General features: G+C 38.5%; 1 protein-coding gene across 1 annotated transcript in view; it reads left to right on the plus strand.

Annotated features, from left to right (window-relative positions):
• The window catches only part of DCN (decorin), a 40195-nt gene that overhangs the window by 1800 nt on the left and 11636 nt on the right, over positions 1-26759 (plus strand). Inside the window, exons 2-3 of the mRNA XM_050907688.1 lie at positions 2603-2835; positions 19093-19205. Coding sequence (XP_050763645.1) covers positions 2631-2835; positions 19093-19205 — 318 coding nt within the window. The 5' untranslated portion in view covers positions 2603-2630. The remainder of the gene's footprint in view (positions 1-2602; positions 2836-19092; positions 19206-26759) is intronic.

The following is a 26759-nucleotide window of genomic DNA, read 5'->3' on the forward strand; positions in this document are numbered from 1 at the left end:
ACCTGATTGTGCATTCTTGGGATGGACGGTGCTTCAGCAGTGACCCTGGGGGGGAATACAAGCAGTTTTAAATATTTAAAAATAATTTAAAAATATACAAATATGTAAAAAAGAGCTGGGGAAGCTCTTTAAAAATTAGTGACTGCCAGTGCCATGCCAGGGTTGGTGTGCAACATTCCCAGTGTTTATTGATGTTAATGTACATTCTGAAAAATAATTTGTACTGGGATAATGTTTTATTGATCATTTTCACACAGTAGCTTATATTACGATGAATGGTGATGATTTAGCAGATTTGTCTACCCATTTCAGATTATTAATAAATCACATATTGTTATTTTACAACAATTCGTATATAATAATGATTATTTCAAATATCTTGTTTTAGATTAAACCGTGGTAAGAACTCACCACCATGTATTAACACCATTTTGCTGTGACATCCTTACTTGTCTTTGTGTACTCTGCATGCATCATGGGGGTGTTGCTGGGGAAGGGACCCATCCCCAATGTTGGTGGGTGGCCAGGGCAGCAGGGAATGCAGGAGGATGGCCCACACGGGGACACAGCCTCCCCCTGCTACATGGCACGAGTTTACACAGCACTGATTTGGGCTAACAGGACATACTAAAATGCTCTGACCCTCCGTTGACATTGAGGTCTGCGAAACCCCTCAGTGCATGCAGTAGGTAATATGTCTGCTCCAGGAATAGAAAATACTTTCAGGTCCAACTAAGAAACCAACTGTGTCTCTTAAAGAGGCAACAGAAACGGTGTTTTACTCCATGTGAAGTCACTTTGAAGTCTTTGGAACATCTGAAGATGTTGGATACCTGTCTTCCTGTTAGGTAGATAACAGAAATGTAAGCTATGATTTTAAAACACTAGCATATTTTATAAGGTAACCTTATCATCCTCTCAAGACTGAGCCCTAAAGGTTTCTGCAGGATTGCATTATTGGCATCTGTAGGTAGAAATTCATAAAGGAAATTGAACCCAGGCACAATATCGATTGTATCTAATTCCAGGCCTGTGGTTTTTATTTATTTACCTTTTTTTGTACTAACCACTCCTGTTAGAGTACCTGGATGTGGTATTCTAGAAAGAGAGGCCTCAGTGTACCACTCTCACCTAACATCAGCTGCCCATGTTAGTCATCTACGTGGTAGGTTCCATATGTCAATGTAGAGAGGGAGACAGTCCTCTTCCTCTGCCTCTCCCCCAATATTTTTATCTTTCCATGAGTCAGTGTGGAGCTGAGAAATACTATACCACGCCCCTAACTGTTAGATAACTTCTACTAGAAAAAAATTAATCCCAGCTAGTGCCCAGACAAGGCATTTCAGAAGTTATTGACCTGAAGAAGCAAGTGGACATTTTTGCTTTCATTACAAGGAGCAATGTCTGTATTCAGGGCTATGCCATCCATTTTAAGAAAAGGCTTTTAAGTAAATGACAAGTTTGCCTTTCTGTCACTTGGCGACTCGAAGGCAGCTTTCTTCATTTTTTATTTGTGGGTTGTTTTTAGACCCATGAAGTTTTGTAATAGATAAGCTTCCTTATATAAAATAAATAGTAAGAGAAAATAATTTTCAGAAAATTAGCTGATCTATACAACCTTGATACAAAAGTGCAAACAGCTGTTTTGTAATTTCTCCTTAGCACACAACAACACAGGTAGCACAATGTACAGTGTATTGAAATGCATTTAGGCCTAGGTCCTGAGAACACGTATTTAAGCAGTTTTCTTTGCTAATACCTATGGAAATATATACTTGCGTAAAGTTGCTCCTGAGCATGAAAGTCTATAGAATGAGGCCCTGAAGTCCCATTAGAAAGTGTGCTGACAATACTACAAGCATCAATTCAAATGCTTATGCAGTGCAAAGCAGCGGATTTTCAGGGTGCATTGTTTATATCATAAAACCCCCTAGCCAAAAATTTGGAAAGAAAGCCAAAAATATCCAATATAACACAACATTGTATTCCATTTTATTGTGCTGTTTAAACTGGGAAAGAAGTAGAGCTCGTTTAAACAACTAAAGATCTTCCCCTCTCTCTCCACCCTGTCACTAGATCCTACTCTTTCTCAGTCAGTTTTACTAGGCTATAATTTAAAACACACAGCAAGCTGGCACTTTAAAAAAATATTTCTCAAGACATGAAATACTGCATTACAGTGAGTTTGGGAACCTCAGGTTCGTCCCCAGGGGACGAACTCATTGCTATGAAGCAAATGCTAATGAAATCAAATAGACTGTTACGTTGGCAGAAAACAGACGCATGGAAAATGTGGCTTATTGTTTTGACTGTTTTGCATAACAAAGTTGACAGCGCTGCCTGTTCCTAATAAATATTACTCTAAATATGCAAACAGATGTGTTTACAGTTGCCTTTAAACTGCTCTGTAAAAAAAAAAAAAGCCTATTGACAAGCAGTCACCAGGCTCCTATCACATAACTGCCCTATTTTCACAATTCAGTTTTCATTTATTGAAAGGAACAGTTATGCAATTGGTGGATATGCTGGACCTCCTTCAGCGGAACTGTGCAGCTATGGGAAACTGCTACTTTTGTTCTAAATCTCCTGCTTTGATCCCTAGGTTCTGCCTGGAGTCGATGAACTAAGCCATGAGGCTGGCTCTTCTCTTCGTCCTACTACTGCCAGCATGCTTGGCCAAGCCGTTCCACCAGCAGGGCCTCTTTGACTTTATGCTGGAGGATGAAGGGTCGGCTGATATGCCTCCAACGGATGATCCTGTCATATCTGGATTTGGACCAGTGTGCCCCTTCCGCTGCCAATGCCATCTTCGCGTGGTGCAATGCTCCGACCTAGGTAAGGCCAAGAGTATCTTCATAGGGTATATACTTACATTCTAGCCACAGGTTTGCAGCTGAGATGGTGAGGCTGCTACGCACTGCCACTCCGTAACTGGGTTTTTGTCAAAGAAATGTGCTACAGCTACTGTTAACTAGAATGGACTATACGAAGTAGACCATAAAGCCCTGACAAGATGGACATTTGTTTTGACCACAAAGAATGTTTGATTTTTTAATGTGTATTTTGTGTATGTACATTTCATTTGTTCTTTGAAAGACCACAGATTTCTGTTGCAGAGAAAATAACTTTTCAAGGCTATTCCTTCAAATGCATATTAAATAAATTCAGTGAGGTCAGATGTGGGGATGGAAACATTTTAAAGGGTTCTAAATTGCGTGGTCCAAGCTCCAACACCCTTAATCATACTGTGTAGTACCTCAACATAGAAATCATCCCATTTCCATTGGAATACATGAGCATGGAATAACCAACCCTGAATCATATATGCTGGAACCAGCTCTTTGGAGGAAAGAGCTTGGAAATGCTCCAAAACAATGAACGCATTTTGGAGCTCCTTATTAAATATCTTTCTTAGACACTGTTCAAGCTGAAACCATGGGAATCTTTCTCACAAAGTCCCCTTACTCCCTCACGTACAAGGGCTTGTCTGCACAGTCAGACCAGCAGGATGTGAAGCCATGCCTGCCATCACTGTATTTGACTTTCCCATGTAGAAATCTCAAGTAATGAAGTTGACTTCAGTGAGACTGCTCTTGATTTAAGCCAGTATTATTCAGTTTAAGTCAGTGTGTAGTGCAGAAAATCAATTAAAGTTGGTTTTGCTCACAAGGAAATTAGGCAATTTATTCAGTGGACAGACAAATAACTTCTCTTATGATTTTATAGAGTTTATTTTTTCTTAAAAGGCTTCTCTCAGCTGTTTAAATGTATAGCTGGGTGTTTCTACTTTCCGATGTTATAGCATTGGCTTTGATAATTACTGTAAATCATGGCATAAATCCACCAATTAAGACCTGGGTCTCATTGTGGTGGGTGTTGTATAATTACAAAAAGGAGGGGGAAACATTAGTGACATCCCTAGAAACTTCTGTGAATTTATTAAAGCAAGCCACATAATTACGCAACAGATATGTTTGGCAAAGACCCAGTGAACAATGCAAGCCAAGCTGCACAAATGAGCACGGACTAACCTAGCCATGCATTCATAAAGCTTTCACAGTACTGTCCCTGTTGAAAGATATTTTCTTTTTTTACCATTTAGGTGCCAGATAGTAGCAAACATGGGATGCGGAGTGGGGAGGAGGTTGCCACACATGCCATGAAGGTCTTAGGTTTTATTGTTGTTACACTGGCTAATGCTGATGAGATTTAAGTTACTTTGGGAACTTGTCCCCAGTCTGCTTCAATTCTGCAGAACGTAAGAAGCTTTCACTTGGTAAAAAAAGTAGAGATATTCACACAGGGACCCTTTGTTCCTGTACTTGCTCCCATGTTCGTTCAGTTCTCCTTCACACACACATGGTTTCCAAAGGGTTGCACTACACTCCACTGCCTACAGTTGCTTCTGGTTTAATAGAGTCCCATACTGACAAGGAGACTCAGAAATACAGCAATTAAGGCCCCAGGTCTGTGTTTCCCAGATAATTTCGAGAGGGGTGATAAGAAAGAGATATACTTTGAGCTTGGTTTAAACCCACATGCTGAAGATACTGCAACGAAAAGATTGTGCTTTTGAAGTGGCTGGGCTGATAACATCCAGCCTCTGGGCACAAAGGAAGAGAGATCTCCCCAGGCTTAAAATATGCAGCCCTGAAAAATAAATAATATTTCCCTGGCAGATCTCAAGGAAGTGATAATCATTCAGAGTTCCCCAGCCTTGGCATTAAGTTTCATCCATCCTTGTCACAAGTGGCTATGACAGTCCCGATGGGTCGTGGCCCAAGTGGGAGGCTCACCAGGGCACAGGTCCGATGGCCGGCCCTGCGAGCAGGGACAGGACAGTTGTGTGTGCTGCCTGCTCACAGGCAATTCTGCCCTCCGCTCTTTTCTGGCCTTGAATCTGTTTCTGTGTGACTCAGACTCAGACAAGGTCAGATTTACCTACTGACTTGAGGAAAGCTGGGAGCTGGCCCCAAGAGCTCAAAATTTTGTTGCAAACTGTGGAGGTCCTGCCAGGACGACCTAGCATGCTCCTGGGCTGTGGGATGAAGGGTGCTTGGGGCGCAGCGATCAGGAAGGCAATGTGCACATGGGAGCTATGAAATCAGCAATGACAGTTCTACCTCCCTGCTAACCACCGCTCCTGGCACCTCTCCCTTCTGCTCTGGGTGTTTCCGACCCAACCAAATTAGCTACCTCCCTCCCCCAAAATTATCAAATTTAGTCATCTAGTCCCATGGGCACTAATTGAAGAAAAACTGCAGGCAATAACAAGACTCCTCCCAGGGATATATTAAGAGCTTACTAAATTAAGTCCCACAAAGGAAAGTTGAAATCTGGATCAGGATCCTTTCTTCCACTCACTCTCTGGCGTCGAAGGAGGGCTCTTTGCAGCCACAAGCCCCTCGGTGCAGAGGGCATGTCGGAGCAAGGCAGATGGAGGACCCTAACATAGGCTACTTATGGAGAGGTCTCCTCTTCCTCAGCATGCTTCTTTTTGTGCCCAAAGGGGCATTTGCTATTTGTAAACTCTTGCTTCGTAAGGAAAAAGCCAACTATCTGACATAGAGTTATGTGAATAAACCACAGGAGAACTATCACATCCAAGGTCCAGAGATCAGGTTTGCTCCTTGTCTCATGAGTACTGGATGGGAATAATAATAATAAAAAAAAAAAAAATCCAAATTCAATGAAAACAGTGAAAAAAATGCCCAGTGGTCCAATTACACTCTTGTCAGCTGAATTTTTGCATTCTTGTACTTTTAAGCTTCAGTCACATCTTCCTAAGCACATACCTCCAAATTAATTTATTTTGCCTCCAAGCCAAGAGCTGAGTTAGCAAGAAGGAGAATGCCGTCTTCTCACACCCCGAAGAAGAATTCTCTCTGAGCTGCGGTTACTGACAGATCGAGAGCAGAGCCCCATGTGCCTACCTTATATGAGATGTATTACCTTTGTGCAACAGGCTCAAGGATCTCATCAAGGAAGGCCACCACGGTATCTTTATAAAATTGCTGCCTTTTCTGAATCTGCCTCCTGTTGCTAAAAGGGAGCCACAGGTTCACTATTTAATCATGCCTGAGTATAAGACATTACTATGCTATAGTCAGACTTTCCATAGAAATTACAAACATCTTCCTTATTAGTACACACTACAGGTGGGGAGTAGCTGATATAGCTGGTCAGAGGCAGCTCTTCATGTTTTAAAATAATAAATACAGGGAAGATGTGCAGTCAGTTGGCCAGGCAAACATGCCTCGTAAAAGCCCTAGGAAGGATTAACCATTCAATTTAAAGTCTCATCCTCCCAAGGGAGTCTCAAGAAAAGGTTCGTCCCAGAACCCCCTACCCTGGTAGGCAGGAGGCTGCATGTGTGATTCATCAGCCCTGCAGCAGATGCAGAATGCTCCATAAGTGCATTCAGAGGTGGTGGTCAGAGCTTTCTTTCACCTTCAGATAAGTCTGGCAGCCCCTTATGAAGTGAGCAGTGTCTGTGTTCTGCAGGATGCAATGAGATCGCCTTCCTTGGAGACTTCACAGGATGTAGGGGGGTCCCTCCAGCCCTCTTGATGTGAGCATCCATGGAGGTTTTGTGGTCTCCAAAAGGTGTGTGAGAGATGGATGTCAGTAATCAAAGTTCGAGCATTATTACACCTTAAATTGGAATTTTACTTACAGCTTGGAAATGTAGGGTTTCTCCAGCTGTAAAGTAAAGAAAGGTATATTAAAGCTCAGCATGGGTGTTGGAGTGTGTGTTTGAAAAGCACTTTAAGATCAGTGAGTGAAAAGCTCACAGATATGTAAAGCATTATTCCAGGGATCCGGTAACATGAGGCAGTTTATCTGAACACATGCAGTGTCTAAACAGTATTAACTGATGGTTCTTCAACACCTGAACCATGGTAACGTGACAACAGCTAATTTATTTGTTGACAAAAGATGATTTATCTCATTGTATAAAATCTTCCAGAAACATCTGAACACCCATTTTCTGATCATGACTCCATTTGGGAACCTCATCTCTCATTATAAAGGAAATTGTTTCCTTTGGGCTATACCTTGATTTGAACTTCTGTTGTCAACATAAAATCTTTTTAAAGAAAAATAATACGTACCTCATTGGTGATCAGTCTCAGTACTTACTATTGTGTACTTAGCTTTAGAATCCCTGCCATTACTTGAATGCTTACCAACCTTTCAAAACCATAACTTTTTAAAGCTAAATGTTTAGCTCAGAATCTTACAGGTTTCTAAAGATGTAATAAGAGAAAGCAAGGATCCTTAAATGGCCAGACATTAACAAATATAAATTTTAAATAAAAAAGTTTTTGTTAATTTACCTTGTAATTGCTGAGCCTTTAGGACAAGTTATTCCATGTTTTATGCATTTTTTCCTTCTAACAATAAGGACTAGAGACTTATTCCTTTTACGTTTAATAGAAGCTGAGACCCTCATGAAATCCCCTGATTTCATGGAACTGGATCATTTAACAAAAATATCAGCAATAAAAATGGAACCATGAAATCTGGGAAAGTGTTTTGTCACTTCTACTGAGAGTAGCCTCTGCATCACAATACCATGGCCTTAAAACTGAAGACTAAATGCCTTTTTGGACAACATTCTTTAGCCAAACATAACTTATGCTGCCATCAAACACAAGTCATTGGGCTTTCCATATGCTAACTGGGTGAATTGCAATACTCTAACATGTTGGAGATCAGACTGGAGGATCTATATGAAGTATTACAGATATTATCTGTGATACAGGAGTGATCTCAGGTGATGTTAGCTATCTAAGAGTCATCTGGGCTCCTTTCACAGCCATGGGAAGAGCTAGGCAGCCACCTCATGGGGCAATTCATTCTGTCTAAGGTGGATGTCAGTGACAGAAAGGATACATCACCCTTGGAGAATTAAACTGCCAACACAGGACCTCAATGGCCACTCAAGGCTATACAACTTACTTTCAGATTAATGAAGTTATGTGTGATAAAATTAAAGCATGGAAAAAATAAACTCAGTACATCCTGAAAAATTATTGTCAAGAACCCAATAATTAGAAATTAGTCTTGAAAAGTTGTCAAGAAAAAAATATATTGGCCTGGATGTAGACTGCATTATATTAACAAAAAGTCATTAGCTTTTGCCAGTGTAACAGTAAAAGACAGCCCTTGTTGCATCGCAACCTGAATTGCTGATGTTCCAGTTCCAGTTGATAAACATGATTCTAGGTGAAACTTAATCTACTCTAAATACATCCCTTCTTTATTAGGTGCTTATGCCAAGCCAACAGTTACCAATTCTGTGTGTTTTCTTTTTTTTTCTTTTTTTTAATTTTTTTTTTAGATTTGTTTTCTTGCTTCAGACAAGGAAATGCCATTTAAGAAAGCCCAATGGCAGGAATGAAAATCCTGACTGCCAAGTCCAAGTGATACGAGAAATGACTGTTTTCTGGTTTGCACTGTGACAAGGGTTCATTTCTAAAATTTCCCAATGCACAAATAAATAGCTAATAGATAGCTAGTAAAATGTGAGTTAATTATTATAAGTCATAGCAGGTGATTACAGTACTTAAAACATACTAAATAATCACTGCCGACACCTACTAGTGTTATGGACATCTATAGTATGTGTATTACGTTCTTAACACCTTTATAGGGTTTATTACTTGGTAAGACATATAACTATTTAAAAACTCTCTGTGTTTTCACAACATAAAGCCTGTGCTATTCAACTGCGAAAGGTTCCCAGCCAAGTCTTAGGAGGAGCTAAAAAGTCCAAAGGCTCCTTCCCATTGTTCACTGAGAACCCACTGCCAACAGGGAGGAGACCTAGGAATTTGGGTCCTATGTGAAGCCACCAATGATAAGAGCAAGAAACTGCCAATACTAGCCTCCAGCTACTCAGGAAAACTCTGCTTGCAGAGTCCAGTTACCAAGGTATTTAGAAAAGATTCTAGTTTTAAGCAGATTTTCAAAACACCTCTCTCTAACCCAGATTTGAGAGTGTCCCCTCCTTATCAACTTTGGACTCACTGGTCTGTATTTTGCTTTACTCATGTCCTGGATCTGTCATGTGATTAAAAGGAAGTGGGCTGAAAGAAAATAATCAGGTTACAGAAAAAAAGACTATTTTTCTGAATATACTTTTATCTTTTCCTAAAGTTCAAATCTAAGAATATATCCTTCAAAATACATCACAATATTTTTTTAAACTTATTTCTCCTGCTTTACATGCCTGTCCTGACAAACAATATTGACAAATGCTGGAATTCTAGGTCTCTTCAGTTGTATTATATTTAAGGGCTCATTCACACAGAGCATTATTGTCCTTTACACTATGAAAGCAAAGTAGACAGATGGAGTAGAACTTGCTCATTGGCTTCTTTGCAAGGAAAGAGATGGAAACAATGAACACAGACACAAAGGGACCTTAAGACCAAGGACCATGCCTGCACGGGTTTTTTTTGGAGGAGTGGGGGGGGTTGAGTTGTAGTTTCCAACTTATGGGACCAATTATGGGACTCAAACAGTTCTGTACAAATGACCCTGTTGTTAGCAGGGTTACATTTGCTATATAGGCAACTCTACTGCAAACTTCTTAGGCAGTCAATAGGGAATGAAAAAGGTGAAAAGCAGTATTTAAAGAATTTGTGTGCTCTCTGCATGCATGCTCTTAAGTGAGAGGGCACCCAGGAGAGCATCCCATACCAGCTTAGTGTTTGTTTCCTGGGATCTATTTGGAGTGCCTTGAGTTGCTACAAAAATCTGTTAAGGAGAGGATGCTTGCAGTTTTAATTTCAGTAAGAAAAGGAATGCAATAAATACTTATATTTAAAACAGCAGTGAAAACAAGAAACCTTTTCTGCTCACCTAATTTCATGGCAACTTTAGGGATTTAATGGCAAAACAACCAATGAACAGATTATTTATAGCAACACTACAGCATTTAAAACATCTGCAAGTGTAAATGGGACTACTGTCTGGTTCTGTAATACATCATCAGCACAATAGAAATGTGCAATAGGCCATCCCAGAACCAGTTTCTGCCTGCACCTCCTGCACCACCTAAGATGCGAAAGCCTAGGACGACCTCAGTTTCTATGCCAGAGTGCATGTTTTCCCTTCTACTGGTCCAGTGTGGGCCTCAGAAAATAAACAGGCTCTCAATGAATTCATATTTTAGGGTGACATGGAAGAAGAGTATTTGTAGTGGTGCAATAACCAAACTCTTTGCTGAATATCTCTAGCTAAGAGGTGTAGGAGCAAAGGCATAAGTGAGTTAGCCAAATAGGAGTAAAAAGCTATGATATCATTCAACTTTGATGCCATTTCTTTCCATAAGTTCAATTAGGTCTTCAGCTTTGATTTCCACACCTTCAAATTGGGAAGATTGTACTGATCCTTTACCACTGGGAAGTATGAATGGCAAAGGAAAGGCAAACAGAGCTAATAAAGTTTGTATAGTAGCAGCAGCCCAGAAAAGAAAAAGAAAGGAAGGGATAGTATGAACAAGAAAGGGAAAAATCTTGCTTTTTCAAGGGAAACTATAACAGAAATGATTAAAAAAGGAGACGTATAGAAAGTTGCAGATTCAGGAAAGGAAAAAGGAAGAAGGAACTTAAGAACTGAATGAAAATCTTACTGTTTTCAGGGTTAGGGGGCAAAATCTATTTTCTCTTTATTATTCTTTCACTCTGTGGCAGAGAGTTTACATCCTCTGGGCTGGAGATGACTGTACAGTGATAGCTGACCTGGGGAAGGTCTGTCATTAAATGACTAACAAAATAAATAAGTAAAAAAGTAAAAATATCTAAGAGTTACAAGGATATATACAGAATCATCTAGTAGAAAGAGGAAACTAGCAGGTCTGCAGACTCTCCGATTCAGTCAGGAAATTCTCTCCCAACATTTATTTAAATGTTATTCACTATGTCCAGACACAGTCACAGCAGCTCCTCCCATTGTTTGCTTGCATGAAACTAGGTCGAAAACAATCCTACAACATTTATGAAAAATGGCCATGTTATGTTTAGAAGTATCCAAAATAACCAGGAACATATCTCTGCCCTCAGGTCATAATAAAACTAGGGCTGTGCAATGACCATGTGGTCAGAACAGGAAGGGGTAAGTTTACTTGAAACCGGAGAAGATTCCCCCTAAATGACTCTATGGCTACTACATTATGTTAGTGCTAATTCTGATAAATCCCAAAGTAAAGATTGAGGGAGCTATCCTTAAATTCTCGTCTGTTGCCTGCTGCTTAAACTGTGAACCAGGCAAACATCAAATTATATTACTCCAAAGGATCATTCAAAATGTAATTTGTTAGATAATGTTCACTTTTCTGAGTCACTGAAATGCTCTCTTCTTTCTACTGTAAAATACTTGTAAGAAATAAATGTTTCGTCTTAATGCATGAGTACTCAAAGATAGTACATCTGCATTGCATCCACTTTGACTAAAGCCATTATCCACATGGTGCTGGCAGATTGCATGAATCACACAGGACGGTTGCTGTTCTCTGAGGGGATGTTTTATGTCTGTAACCATGACAGTGGGAAACGTAAAGCTGGCAATTCTAGGAGTTCAGAAAACACATACTATTTGATTTTTTTTACTGAATGTCTTAGTCCCTGAAGTCTCATTATTATTTCAGAATATTTTTCTGCCTTTCTAAAATACTTCAGTGCTTCTTGAGAAGGCATGTGACATTTCCAGATCTTCGAAATTAGAAGTCAGTTAGAAAGAACACAGAAATAGAAGTTGTTTGATTTTTAGTTTCAAGAATATATCATTACTCTTAGGTATTAGCTTTTGGAGCCAGGAGGCTGGATCTATCTGTACCAACAATGTGACTAGCACTGAAAAATAATTCATAACATCTGTAGCTTGCAATATCCGTTATGCTTTGAAATATGTGTTCACTACACAGAGTGGGTGGAAATGGAAAAGAGCAGTTAAAGCAATGCATTCATTTTTAAACCTTTGTTAGGGCCTTTATAATTACTAATACTATTATAATGGAGAATTATGCATTAGATCATAATGTGTGAATTTTTTTCTATTTTTATGTGTTCCTCACTCTGTTCTGGGAAACAATGTTGTAAATGTTTGGAAAAAAACCCCAGTGTACTAACATATCAGTAGGTCTACCTTTGTGAGAGGCCACCTCAGCAGGGGGTGGAGTTCATTTTCTTGTTCTTTCCTATGGGAAGGCTCAGAGGTATACAAAAATAATAATCTGTGATAAAAATAAGTCCAAAATGGTTCTTAATGGAAGATGAGTCTTATAGACTGAAGAGCAGGAAAAAAGTCTGAAAAATGGTTGTGAATCACCTTTAAGATGTATTTTAAGAGTCTCATGCATTCCAATGGACACTGCTTTTTTATATCTCTTAGAAAAAAATTATTACTGCTGATTTCATAGCAAGCGAAGGGAAGGTGGAGAACAAACTTTTACTTTGAAAGTGGGAGAGAGAAGGAGGCTGCAGATACTTCTCTGTAGAGAAAGACAATTGTTTCTTATTTTATGGATGGTCGGATGCATATAATGAAATTACCCCTATTTGCAAATCCCACAAAATAGAGAACAAATTTCCAGTAAATACTGAAGCACATAGCCTGGGAAAGCGTCAGTGAAATTTTCTAAGTCAAAGCATTCAAAGCTGTGTTAAGCTCCTTGCCATCCTTCCAGAAAGAAGTCCTTGATTCCTGTTATTTTCTGTGACTAAGCATCCTGACCCCGTAAGCTTGCCATTCACCTCATTCACCCCAGAGTCCACTCAGGGCATTACTAAGGGCATTCACCCCCGTGAGGGTTGCTGCCCGTCGGTGGGATGCGGCAGAGCTGGACTTGGAGCAGCAAAGAGCACACAACAGTGTGCACAGGCAGCGCAGGCAGCTGCTGGAGAGGCTGCCTCCACTGGGAGAGCAGCCGCTGATGATCACAGTTGGGAATTACATGTAGCTCAGCCCAAATTCCTCAGCTGGCAGCAGCTGTTTATGGAAACTGAAGGAGTCTTGAAAAGAGCCCCATTTTATGGCCCCTGTGATAATAATCGTGAGTGTTGCAATGTAATAACACATGTATCTGAGCTACAGAGTTCAGATGTCTCTCTGCCTTTTGGCCCCTTCTCTCCAGCTGGGGAAGGGAAGGTTTATTCAGAGGAATAAATCCCATCCCTGCTTGTTGTAAAATGGATAGGTGCAGGAAAAAAAAAAAACAGAATACCCCAAACAAACAAAAAAAAATCAAACCACAAGCTCTTTTGTGCTGTTAAAGTTGTTTATAATTGGCACTGTTCACATATTTGTTATTTTGACTATGTGGTCTCAGTGTTGCAAAGATGCAATTCTCAGGGAAGTGTCCTCATCTCTGGGCTACAGACTCAGACTCCCATTTGCTTAGTCTCCCTTGCCGGCCCCATAAATCTTGCATTCCTTTTCTGCATAGTCGTATGGCTTCAGCAGAAACGTGGCTCCATGCCAAGTTGCAGACTAACTTGTGGCTCTCACTTCTGAGAAACTGGAGCAGTGGACTGAAACGCCTTCATAGCGAGGAGGGTTCAAAAGCCACCCTTCTCCTTTTGTGGGTTAAACAATTCCACGGCTGCTTGATCACCGCTCCTGTAGCTGAGCAGGTTATTCCCTCAGCTGAAAAAGTAATAAAGCCTGTCTTGTATACCAAACCCCCTAACCTCCCTTAGTCCTTACACTATTCCCAAATCCTTGCTACGTCTCTTACACCTGTTTGGCTGGCTAAATGGCAGCATATGCTACTTGGGCTGGTGCAGTGCTACACAGAACATGGCTAGCCACTGATTGCTGCTCTCTCAGGGACTGGATAAGGGCTGAATTATACCAGCCTTGGCTCTTCTCTGCCTAATTTCTGGTCTCATAAAATCTCCAGACCCATCAGCCTTCTGTCCTCTCCAGGAGGTGAGGCAATCACAGCTAAACACTGTAATTTGCCTAAGAAATTATGAGAAAAAACTACACCCCACATAGACAGGATCCCACAGAGACAAGCCTGATTTCTGCAAAGTTAGCTGCTTCTCCATCCTTCCGCTAAGGAGGGATTCCTGGTCTTGTTAACCTCTTCCTACCAAACATCTTCTAGGTGACTGTAGATGAGCCTTTCAGTGCTTCCAAAAGTGAGTGTGGGCCCTCGTTGTCTGCATGAAGAAATCCGTTGATGATCCAGCTCTCCTGGATTTTGATGAATACATTTTGATTGTGTTATTCCAAAAATCTGTGGTGTAGCGACTAGTGTAAGAAAAAGTTAGGAAAACTTCTGCCAAGGATAATAAAAGTTCAGCTGATCCTGACTAACAAAAGGAAATATTTCAAGCTTGCTTACACACTTTTTTTCCCCATTTTGTAGTTCTGTGGCATAGTCTGTTCTTTATGCGTTTTCATATGCATGCATTGTTACACACATACATGTACACTGATGGAACAGTTGAGTGCTACAGGTTGATAATGTAGAACAGAAGAAAATTTCTACTTACAGAAATCTGCAGAGAATAATACAGATCTGACCTGTGCTGCAGGAACTGATGGCTGTTCAGCTTCTATAAGGAAGTAATGATTTCTCCCAAAGAAATATTTTAGTGCAAATCAAAATGATCTCTATGACTAAGGATACATGAACTGGTTTATTAAATCCTTTATATTTCCAGAATCTTTAGGCTCTTAATTTCAGTGTAAACAAGGATTTTGGAAGGGTGGAGCTATACCATTTCTACTTATTTCTGAATAAGAAGAATTTTTAAAAATATATTTACCAAATTAAATAATGACTGACTTAGTTTTATTCAATCAAAATAAATAAAGACACATGTATTTTCAATTTAACATACAGTGGGAAAGGCAGAAGAATCTAAATCTTTAATCAGTTATAAGTTAATCTTAGGAACCAGAGATCTAAAATATTTCCAGGGAACTGAATACCAGACTGTGTAGCACTGATTAGTCACATAAAAAGCCAGACTGCTATGAGAGATTTTCATATAGCTTTTTAAGAAGCAAGCTTTAATGTATAAAAAATCACAGCCAAGAGCTGGAATACTTGTGTAAACTGTTCTTAAAATGATTGAGAGGTGACTCAATTAACATTTTCCAACACCAGTTCCCCTTTCAGTTGGTATTACATAAATTTCACTGGAAGGCATTTGTAGATGGACATGCAGTCATACTGTACAACATGGCTTCAGAAGTATATGGGCATCACTTGAGTTTCTCAGAAATGAGTTGTAAGGACAGCCCAGAGTTCCCATCTAAACTTCTCGGTCTCACAGACAGAGGAATCAAAAAATCCTCCTGGGAAATAGTAATTCTATCCCAGAAGCCAAGAGCCATTTCAGCTTCTAGTGGGATTACAATTTTCTCGATTCGGTTCAAATTCTGTCATGCTGTCATGTTAGTTCAGGCTCCCCATTCATCTGAACTGGCTGCCTATTGACCTGTCCTGACCACGAAGGTTTGAAGGTTTGCTCTCCAGGCAGGGAATCTCCAGCATAGGGACTAGTTTGCACTACACCAATGCTCCTCCTACATGTATCTATCTGGAGATACATCTGCCTATATAGAGACCTGGACCTGCAAGCTGAAGCACAGCTTTTGAAGCCAATGTAGATGTGACAAGTGGTGAAAAACTTGGATCCAGTCCACACCTCAAACACAGTTTTGTCCTGAATTATTTAGCTGCTGATTTTACAAGGCAGTGTCCAGATCCACCAATTTATAAACTCTTCCTCCACTGGAGAGCTCCAGTTGATGTAGCTTTCAGCTGGAGGATGTACTAAACTGCTTAGCGATAATGCAGTGTCTCTCCAGCACCCGGGGTGCATCCTGTACTCCTCTATGCTTTGCTCTTTAAAACTCAGACAAGTTAACAAAAAAATCAAATATAATTTCTATAGCTGTTTTCTGAAACATTTTTAAAAACAGCTTCAGGAAATACATAACAGAATATACATGAGAGGTAATAAAACAAGTTTAACACTTTAAGGGATAGCAATTATATTCTCTGCATGAAAAGCTAATTATTGTATTGTACATCCTTCTAGTTTCTAGTACAAGACAGGAAGCTTTTATAAATCACTTTTCACAAATGGATACCTGATTATTAAATGTCTTATCATTATAATATGAAACATTGAAAGTTTAACTTCATTGCTCTGAGAAATTATCAGTTCTACCTTATTCAGGGATAGCACTTGAGCTTTTAGAAGCTGACGTGTGAAGCTTGAAATGTACAGTTGGAAATTTAGTTTGAAGTTTAGTCTCTGGCAAATTATCCCTTCAGTGGCAATCCAAGTGTTCTTACAAAGTATGTTCCAAGGGCATCACATAAAGGACAGCTGTATAGCTCTCATGTGCCCTAGTTTCTGCCATAAGCACTTATTTACAGTTACCAGTCTACTAATATAAATGTACTGACAACCAGAACGTAGTAATATTACTTTGAATACAAGTAATTAAACCTTTTTTTGTATTTATATGTGAAAAATGCTATAAAAGTTGCTAGACTGTAAGAACTTCTTATAACAAAATTATGGTCTTGAAAAAGTAGTGCTTTTTGACAAAGAATTTTTAGTTGCTGACATCATTCCTGTCCGCTGAGGGCAGAAACTGTCCAAAGACAACCAACATACAAATTATATGGTATCACATTTTATATATTTGGAACTCTAGTCCTACACTTCTGAAAGTAATGAAGGTTTTGCAACTGCCTTCAGTAAAAATGAAGTCCACGCCTGAATGAGGAAAGGTTATTTTAGTAATATGAAGAATCTTAATCTGTATCATATATTCATGCACTGAATATCAGTAAGGTAAACAGGATGAGATGTGAGCTTTGGCTCTTGTCATTTTATGTACGGTAGAAGCTTTTACTAATTCATCCCAGGCTGGATGATTGTGCTTTTTAAAACTTTTGGATACTGGTGTGATTAAAACTCAGCCAGGTTAATCTATGTTGTACTCAGTTTTAATAAATATCAGATCCAAATATTTTAATAATTTTTTAGCTAATGTTAGAGAATTTATGGATGGGAAAATAAATTTGAAAGAGTGGCTAGGATGTTTTTTAAATTCAGAGACCAAACTTTTGTAATGGTAGGACAACAGGATATGTTCTATACAGACTAATATTATCAATTCAAAAGTGAGATTAAAAGAAGCAAACACTTTTCAAAAGTTTAGGTCTCCTGCACCCATATGTAGATAACTAAAAAAGCAATCTTGTTTCCAGAATTTGCTAAGCACCGAACAGCAGTAACAGACACTAGTGGGATCTGTGAGATGGTCAACACTTTGGAAGATTTGGACCAGGCACCTAAAGACAAATTGAAGGCCTCATCTGCATGCAGATATTTTTAAGAATATGGCCAAATCTATAATGAATTCTTAGTGCGTCACTAATTGTAGTAAAAAGCTCCAGTACACATCACTGTGGCTTCTCTAGAGTTTATGGTAAAGTTTTATAGTAGTAACTATAGAATAGTGCTTTTTATGTAGGTTAAAAGAATTAAATATAGTACCAAACATATACTTCTTTTCATGGTTTGCCATAATCCTTCCAAATAAGAGCCAACCATTTTTTTTTACTCTCTCTCTCTCTCTGTTCTAAAAAGGATTAAAAGAGAAGGGGTTTTGCTTAACATTGGATTTTCACAGAGAAACCTGCATTCCAGGTGTGAAAACACTTACATTTGTGATGAACATTAAACATCACAGACTCACAGAATTGTTGAGTTTGGAAGTCACTTCTTGAGATTGTCTAGTCCACCCTCATGCTAAAACAAGGTCAGCTAGATCAGGTTGCTTAGGGCTGTGTCCAGTCAACTTTTGAATATCTGCAAGGATGGAGACTCCACAACCTTTGTGGGCAAAGCATATCCTACCTCTGGGCAAGCATATCTCACTGTATTTGCAATGACATGCTTGAGATTAAAATATATAGGTTTAAAAAGATAATATATATAGGTGCATATCTTTCATCTGAGAACAATATCATGCAATCCACCACCATACTGGGGAGACACTGGTGGTAATTGCAGAGAGATCTTTCCCAGGAGAGTTCAAATATAGCTTCAGAAATATTTGTTAAAAACTTTACTGGTAAAAAGACTGTTCTATCCAGAGAAGTCCACTTCTGTTAGATGCCCATATAGAGACTTTATTTGTGTCTATAAATTTTGCCTACCAATCATTCATTTAGCATTTCACATTCTGTTAAAAAAAAAAAAAAAAAAAAAAGACTAGTTAGGAAAGAACATTTTAATTTTGTGGTAAATCAGAATGACTATAAAAGATTTGCTCTATTCCAAGTCACAGTATGAAAGGAAAGCTGGGTAAAGCAAGTGTTATTTAACACTAAATAATTTCATTTCCATGACTTCATCGGACTTACATATCAGCTATTCAGAAAATAGTCCCAAAGAGAGTCTTTAATTTAAACTGTCTGATGTTCTTTTGGCAGTTGTAGTGAAACCAAGAGATTTGTTCTCCAGAAAACTTGGACATAGTTTCAGATGAAAGAAAAGGGGGGAGGTGGATTGTTTTTTTTTTAAGGTGGACTTTACTGCAAGTTATTCAGTTACTGTCAAACAAACAGTATTTTTTCTGGAAATGATTACAATTAACTATCGTACTTTCAAAAAAGCCTACTACCTTTTAAATAGCAGGAAATGTTCTCTGTCCACAAAAGCTAACACACAGTGAAATTAATAAATACCATACCTCTTTCTGAAAGCAATTTTTATTCACACAATTCAGTGGAACTAAACGTGTTAGAAATAATTTTCCCAAACTCAACTTTGCTTCAAGTTATAACTCAGATATATTCTCAGAAAAGGGCACAACGGAAATGCGAATAAATAAGTTTTGATTTGACATAGCAAAATAAAACTCCCTTTGACTGGCTGGAGACAGAAATACTTTCAGATAAGTCTTCATAAGCTTCTTCAGGAAATGAGTTCTAGAAATAGTGTTTACTGAAAGGTAAATGTTGCTAAGAAAAGTACTGACACTTATTTAAAGTTTCTTTCAAAGTCAATTGTTTATTCTTTTCGCTGTCCCTAGGTCTGGAAAAAGTGCCAAAAGACCTTCCTCCCGACACAACTCTGCTGGACTTACAGAACAACAAAATCACTGAAATTAAAGAAGGAGATTTCAAGAACGTGAAGAATCTTCATGTAAGTGTATAAATGAACTAGCATTTGCCAAAAAAAATGGGGAGAAAATGTGGTTTTGGCCTGGTACTCAGGTTTTTAAGGAAAACTGATTAAATACTCTGTGATCTTACTCCACCAGCCCAGCCTATCTATTTCCTTTCCGATTCCTCTCCTGCAAACTCTCTTCTCATACCACAGAAGTTTCTCATCTCTTTTCAGCTCTTCATACCTGTCTCCTGTCCATTCAGTCTCCTGATCTCCATCATAACTTCTCTCATTCATTTATTTTTCAGTCCCTTTGGCACAGTAACTTGGTTATTTCTATTTAAAAAGCAGATCCATCTCAACACTGCCACCTCACTCGCTTATTACTGTATTCCTTCCCCTCCCACCTCTGAGCTCATGGAGATTTGTATATACCATGTTTGTCAGCAGTTTTTCTGTACTAATTTTAGTTCAAGAGTCTTTTCAAATCAATCTTCTGCCCCCTGCACTACAATGAAATTTTATTTATTTTTTCAATAACCTTCTCCTAGCAAAACTGCATCCTCATCCTCTTTTACCTGCCAGTCTCTTCCAACACTGCCGTCTGTTTTCCTCTTTGCTGAAATATTTTCCTTCCCTGGTTTCTGTGACTGCCCTTTTTTCTGGTTCACCTCTTCTTTTCCAAGTTTCCGTCAGACAACTACCTTCCTCTGTTTCCAAATTTTTGTTTCACTGTCTGAGGTTCTCCTCTCTTATTTCTATACCTTTTATCAACATCTTAAAATTCATACCTCATAGTGTTGCCTCGATTTTGTTGAAATATCTCTTTCTTTCCAGATCAGAAAAAGGCTATTAATTCTCTGCCTTTGAAAGTAATACCCCAGCTCAGGCATATTTCTGAAAATATTATTTTTCTAGTCTTTCACCAACTCAATTTATTCTGTGTATTATTCCATTTGATCCTTTTTGATTATAACTGGCATAAACTACTTGGCTTTGCTTTCCTGGCTCTTCACAGCCTCTTTCTATTCTATTGTTTTCATTCACAACCAAGAAGCCAACTCCCACTTTTTATCCATTCATGATGCCAATGCCATCACCAAAACAAGCACTGTTTCAAACAAGAATCTGCATTCAGCCACTCATGCTTGGGGAAAAAAAAAATCCTATAAATATTTATCTCCTTAATTACTTCCAAATTCCCTCTTAAATTTTTGTTTTAATGCAACATCAAGAAGAAAAGTTTTAAAAAATTTCGAGGAATAGGCACAATGCCAGTCTGTCCATAGTGGAGGGAGCTGCATGAGTAAATCATGATGAGGTTCATGTCAACTAATTTTAGCATAGGTGTCTATACTTCAGCTAGTAACATAGATAACCTCTACAGTCACCAAAGAGAAGTAGGTGCTTCTACATCACATTTCATCTGAGTTGGTTTTAGAATGAGATGACTTGTGCCCCAGAATTTTTTTTCAATTCCTCTGCTTGGCTACTGAACAGATTCAACACCCTAATTCCTGCCCACTTGTTTCGGTTTTCTTCCACCGTGGAGAGAAGTCCTGTGTTTTCAGTGAAGATCATCTGCAAGGTGCTAAAAAAGAGAAAAGTCTTGTCAGTGAAATTAATCTTTTCGCAATCCTTCTTCATGACACTGCGTGAAATGAGTCAGAGCATGGTATTGCAGATGAAAAGCACTGCCCCCAGTGACTTCTGTCTACTTGGCACTCAGCTCAGGTCTCTGTTATACATCCTGCTGAGAGTTAAGCTGTTGTGAACTATGTCATCTCATTGAGGCTAACTCTATGGATTTTTTTTTCTTTCTTTTATTACAGCATATATAATTTAATAGCGAATTAAATAGGTAACTCTTCAGGGAACAGATTATTTGCTTGTCTTTCTCCCAAAAGTACCCAGTACATGTTTGGGACCAGTGGAAATCATACAGAAGAGTGACAACAGTAACATAAGTTTTAACAAATAACCTTCAAAACAATGCAGTTTTCCTGGATTTACTCAAGAACAAAACCCAATCCTCTCATCTCCTCCCCAAAATAATAATTTAGTCATGCAGTACATTTATGTAACTAGGCACAATCTTTACTCTCAGCAGGCACCGTTCTTCTTGTGCAATATTTGGGAATGATTCCCATTCCCCACCTTGCAATTAAATATTCTTCAGAGTCATAGTGAAAGGAGAATATTGTTTTTAGATAAATATAACTCAAAAGCTTTGTTGTTGACAGAGCTCCATTGTCACTTTTGTTTTAAGGAGATATATGTGCATGTGTGATATATATATATGTGTATATATGTATCTTGTATATGCTTTTTAATCATATTCCCTGATAAACATGGCTTGTGTTAGTGCTAAACTTGACAGTGTGGTGTTCAAAAGTTTCTAGACTTCTTAGACTTTACTAAACCTTCTTATACTCTACTAAAACAGGAAGATTTACATAAATTATCAGTAGTATTGTTCCAAAATCTAAGATTATCAGCAACTGCAGTTAACCTCTTGCATCAAATGATCACTTAAGGGAACAATTCCTTAAATCCCAGTTTTCACAGATCTTGAAAAAAATGAACAGTATGTTCAGTTTATTCCTTTTGAATACTCCTTTTAAATTCCTTCCTAGTTCCTATAGACATCACCAGCCATAGATGTAATAGTTTTAGAAGAGATTTTCACGAAGAAGCTGGGTTGAACCTAAAGTTCAACTTGTACTAAAAACCAGATGAAGGAGAAAAGAAAGAATCTACCTATAACTTGCCCATGGCTTGTCTTTGAGCAGAAATGTAACTGCTTATGCTCTGAGTGCACAATACATGGAAATGGAAATAGAAATGAAAGAGAAATAGTACCTACAAAAATATTCTTTGTATCAGAAAATTTTCCTGAGTAGCTAAAAGAGCAGTTAAAATTTGGAGCTGTGGAAATATGGCAAGCAATTAGAAAAGGATGCAACTAAGCGAATATTTATCTGCAAATAATAGATGCCCGCCGGAAAACACCAGAGTCAACAGTTTTGGTGCACTTGATCTTTTTATAGTTTTAAATTTATCCAGGAAGAAGTGGCTAAACTGTTAATGTTGTACTATTAAAACTAAGTGAGACTTCATACTGTTTAAAAATGAAAGATAAGATACATTTTTTACCAGAGGACTTGGGAGAATAGGGAAAAAATTGAAGACAGGTTTTTTTTAGGGCTGAGGACTGAGTTGTGCAGTTTCTGAAAACTGTCTGATATTATGTAAAAAACTTGCTTATGATTTAGACCTGTGGCAAAACAATCAGAGAGGCACTATTGGGAAAGCCAGGAAAAAAATCTTCTATGAAACTGTCAGAATTTTCCAGGCAGACTGACACTTCTGGATAGAGTACAGTACTTTGACCCCATGGACACAATAGAGAATCCAAAATACTACATGAGTAAGCCCTCATGCAGAGTGAAGGAGGAGTCTACAAAAACAGCACACGGAGTTGCATGCTGTGTGGCAAAGCCAAAGCAAACCAGCATAACGCCTGGCACTTGGAAAAAGAGGTAAAAGAAACTACTGTGTATTAGATCACTATAATAACAGCACAAACAACAGAATAGTGACTGCATGCTTTTCCAACAGGAATTTTTCAATGGCACAGTGTTAGTACAGCGAAAGAAGACAAATGCGCTATTGGCCTGAAATCAAATGGAACATTGCTTAATTTAAGCTGGCAGAACTATGCAAAGCCATGGTTGTGCATACAACAGTGCTAAAACCAGTTGTATTTATACCGAAAGAAAAGACCTGCACAAGAGATAAAAGACTTAAACTTGCGACTTAAGGTTGTGAACATATCCACACTAAGGGATTATCAACACTAAATGTATGGGCAAATAAACTGAAACACTCTTTGTAGTCATATCAAGTGGAAAAATAATGTATTGCACTAGAAAAGTTTCATGCACTCTTTTTCTTTTTTTTGGTAATCAAAAGAAGGCTCCCTATGGAAGGACAAGAGCCCAGATTAACTGAAGAAAAGTCTAAGAACATCTTCCAGGGATACAGAAAAGCTCCTAATAGATCAAAAAATATTAATGAAAAAACACAGTCTTCTGATGATTCATTACAGCTTCAGTTCCCTTTTCCCAGGGATAATTAAAAGAGAAGTAAACATAATGCTCTGCAAATCACAGAATGAAGAATCAGTAACCACCAGCATACTGTAAAAAACAAAAGACAGATATCTCTGTCCAGTTTCTACCTCTGAACTCAATTCCCACTATCATCAATGGCAGACAATCTTAACAGGACTGAGAGATACCTTTTTAATTTTTTTTTTTCCACTTGGTGCAGCTGTAGGTTTCTAACAAATATTTTGAGGAAAAAAAAAAAGTTCATCTTTCTGAAATGCAGCACTCCCTTAGAGAGTTGTCATTTCCTCAGACTCTCCTTTGCATTGTGCTTAACACACAATGAGATTTTCCACTGAAACAAGCGTGCAACACACCACATGCATGCAAAACATTTTTAATGTGCAGAGGGTAAAGATCTTTTTGTGTGAGGAAAACAGCAGAAGAAAATACTTTGAGGTCCTTAAAATTCTGGAGAGAGTCACTAAGCTAATGAAAAAGGAAATTTTATAGAATACAACAATAAAATAAACAAGTAAATTGTGATAAAATGAATAGCCAAAATGCTTGCCTCAGTAGACAAGGACAGAGTTGAAAGATTCTCTAGAACTCCAGAGCATTAAGATTATTTTTTGTTGGAGCAGGAAAATATAGAGCCAGCTGCTCCCTGGTCATCTGTGCAAGTCACGTTACACAAGACTTATCAGTGAGAGCTCAAACGCCATGCAAACTAGATCTGCAGCAGGCTCCTTGGTTTTGTGAGATTATTCAACAAGGTACTGTGGATGTGATCAAACTGCTTTCCACAGTCGTCTTTCATTTGTACTGACAGGCTGTTGTTTCAATGCCTTGCCATCTCCTTCCCTCACAGTTCATTCATCTCTTCCCTATTGTTTCTATGTCATCCCTTTTTCCTTGCCTTTCTTAGCTCTGTCCACTTGATCCTAGGTTTGGTAGGGTTACTACCGAACCCTACCAAAGAATTTAAGCAACAACAAATAAAGAATAATTGCACCATCATGTTTTTTTATACTTTTATCCTTTCCTGCCTTAACTGTAGATCATGGGCCCTTCAGGAGACATAACATTTGGAATTCTGTTCAGAGACCTCCTTGGATTCAGGGGCTTTTGGTTCCTTCAAGTTTACCAATGTTTATGATTTTTAAAATGAATTTTAAAATGAATACTTATTTCATAGAATTCTGCCTCCTGGTATAACACAATTAGAGAAGAAAGTCAAGTTCTGTTTTGTATTTTTTGTGTTCTTTGTTGGTTTTTTTTTTCCTAAGTGTACATCCACTCCTAATAATTTGGCAGAAAAGCTTGACTATATGTCCAGGTTATGAGTATGACTTAACAACTGAAAACATAAGGCAAACAAGGACGAAATTTATTATTATTTTTATTTGGATGCCTGACTCCTGAGCTTACAATTCTTAAGGCATTACTGTTCCTAGCAGAACCGTAATAAAAACCAGGTAATAATGTAATACATAACCCAGGAAATTAAAGAAATTCCATCGGGTCAGCGGATTGACTTTTCAGTTTAAACCCTGAAGGACGCATGCATCATTAAAGATTTGATGTTAGGTAAGAGTACCATCCCCAGCTGGCAAAACAGATGTATCACCATGTATTATGACTGATAACAATTTGCTGATCATTTTACAGTTGACTTCTGATTTTGGCAAGGCTCTCGCTTCAAACTATTCTAAACTAAGAAGAACAGAAGTAGGGATGAAAAGCCCTCAGAACAATCCCCTGAGATTTTCACATAATGAAATTACACCAAAAAATACAATCCTCTGCTCCCCACCCCCAGAGAGGGCAAAAATTTTAAGTTTTGGTAACCCCAAGAAGAAGAACCCTATGCTAGTTCCTACATGATTGCTGCATGCTCCCTCTGCAGTTTGTCAGGGTGTATTTTGACAAAAGCCTGCCAACAAGTGTTCCAAAATTTTCCTGAATTGTGAATCCTCCTTTTTGTTTTGGGAATAAATATTTGAGGTAGAAACCAGGCCAGAGAGAGCTAAATGGCCAGACTCCCACTGACTTCAACGGAGCCAGCATCTATTCCTGTCATACAGTGATTTTTTTTTTTTTTTTTTGTGACTACATTAATACCAGAGGTGTTTCAGTAAAAAGTAAGCCATCTTTGCAGTAAAGCTTGGATTTTTTTTCCTCTCTGAGCACCGCTTAAACTGCTGGTCATGATAAGGTGGTCCGTAGGTAATACCACAGTGCAATATTATAACAGAGTCGATGTTTACTGTGCAATGTTTACATGTTATATGTGACAAGGGCAAAAGGCTTTATCTCAGGAAAATGAGGATGGAAGCTAATTTTTCTCTTATCCATAGGAAATTGCTATGAACCCTCTGAGCCTGACTAAGTGATATCTTTAATACTTGATGTATTTGTGCCTCTTTATTTTCTCTTTCTTTCGTGCCTCTTTTCTTACCTATAGCTAAATATCTTTGCACCCATACCAGGTCATGCTGAAAGCTATACATTCGTGTGCTCAGCCTTTTGTATTGTGAATTGGTGATACACTTCAACTCTTTTTTTTTTGGGGGGGGGGGGGGCAGGGAGTACATTTATTTTAAAAGAAATATCTTTTTCCCTCCACTAAAAATGGAAGTGTGGAAGAAGATAGATTTTTGAATAAAAGTATCAATTCCTGCAGCTCTGTTCTAGGCGTTCAAATTTCTGCCAAATCTTTTCATACTAACAGCATCACAAGTGCTCTCTGTGGCCAAGAGCTCCAGCACTTTCGACACTTTCAGGTTGACCCTTATTTTTCCCTCCGAGTACTTCTTGCCCTGTACAAAATTTGTATATGTCCTTTAACAAGATGAATATAATGCCCCATCATGCCATCTGGGCTTTATTCAGGATAGCTAGACCATGTGGCATGTTTTTGCCTAACATCCCTTCCTCAATAGCACTGCCTGCAGATGTTTTCCCTAGGTTTTTCTCCTCTAGTTCCTGTTTTCACTGACCTCTAAATTCCCCTGAGTTTTTCATTTTATTTTATTTTGTTTTGTTTTAACTTTTTTTACATGCAAACCATACGGGGCACATTCTGAGGAAAGTAAACAGCATTGCTCCAAGGCTAATAACTTAGTTCTTTAAGTCTTGCATATAATAGAGTTATTGTGAAGTGGGAAAGGAACCCAGGGGTATGGCTTGCCAGGTGCTATGCTGGTGTGTTATCCTCATCATTTGCTGTTGCTCTGGGAGACAGTAAAACTTCTCTTGCAAATTCTGATGTGTGGGTTTCTTTTTTCTTCTTTACAGCTGCACAACAGTGTGGAAAAATAATGCAGGTTTAAAATACCGAGAGCAGGGACTTGCAGAGCAGGGTGTAAGTGGGAAATTATATTCTGCTACAAAAAAGCTGAAAACTACAGGCTTGTGATACCTTCCCACCTTATACCACCACACATATGGTCCCACTGTGAAATCAGTATTTTTA

The sequence above is a fragment of the Gymnogyps californianus genome, chromosome 1 (genome assembly GCF_018139145.2).
Source record: "Gymnogyps californianus isolate 813 chromosome 1, ASM1813914v2, whole genome shotgun sequence".
In the NCBI taxonomy this organism is placed as follows: Eukaryota; Metazoa; Chordata; class Aves; order Accipitriformes; family Cathartidae; genus Gymnogyps; species Gymnogyps californianus.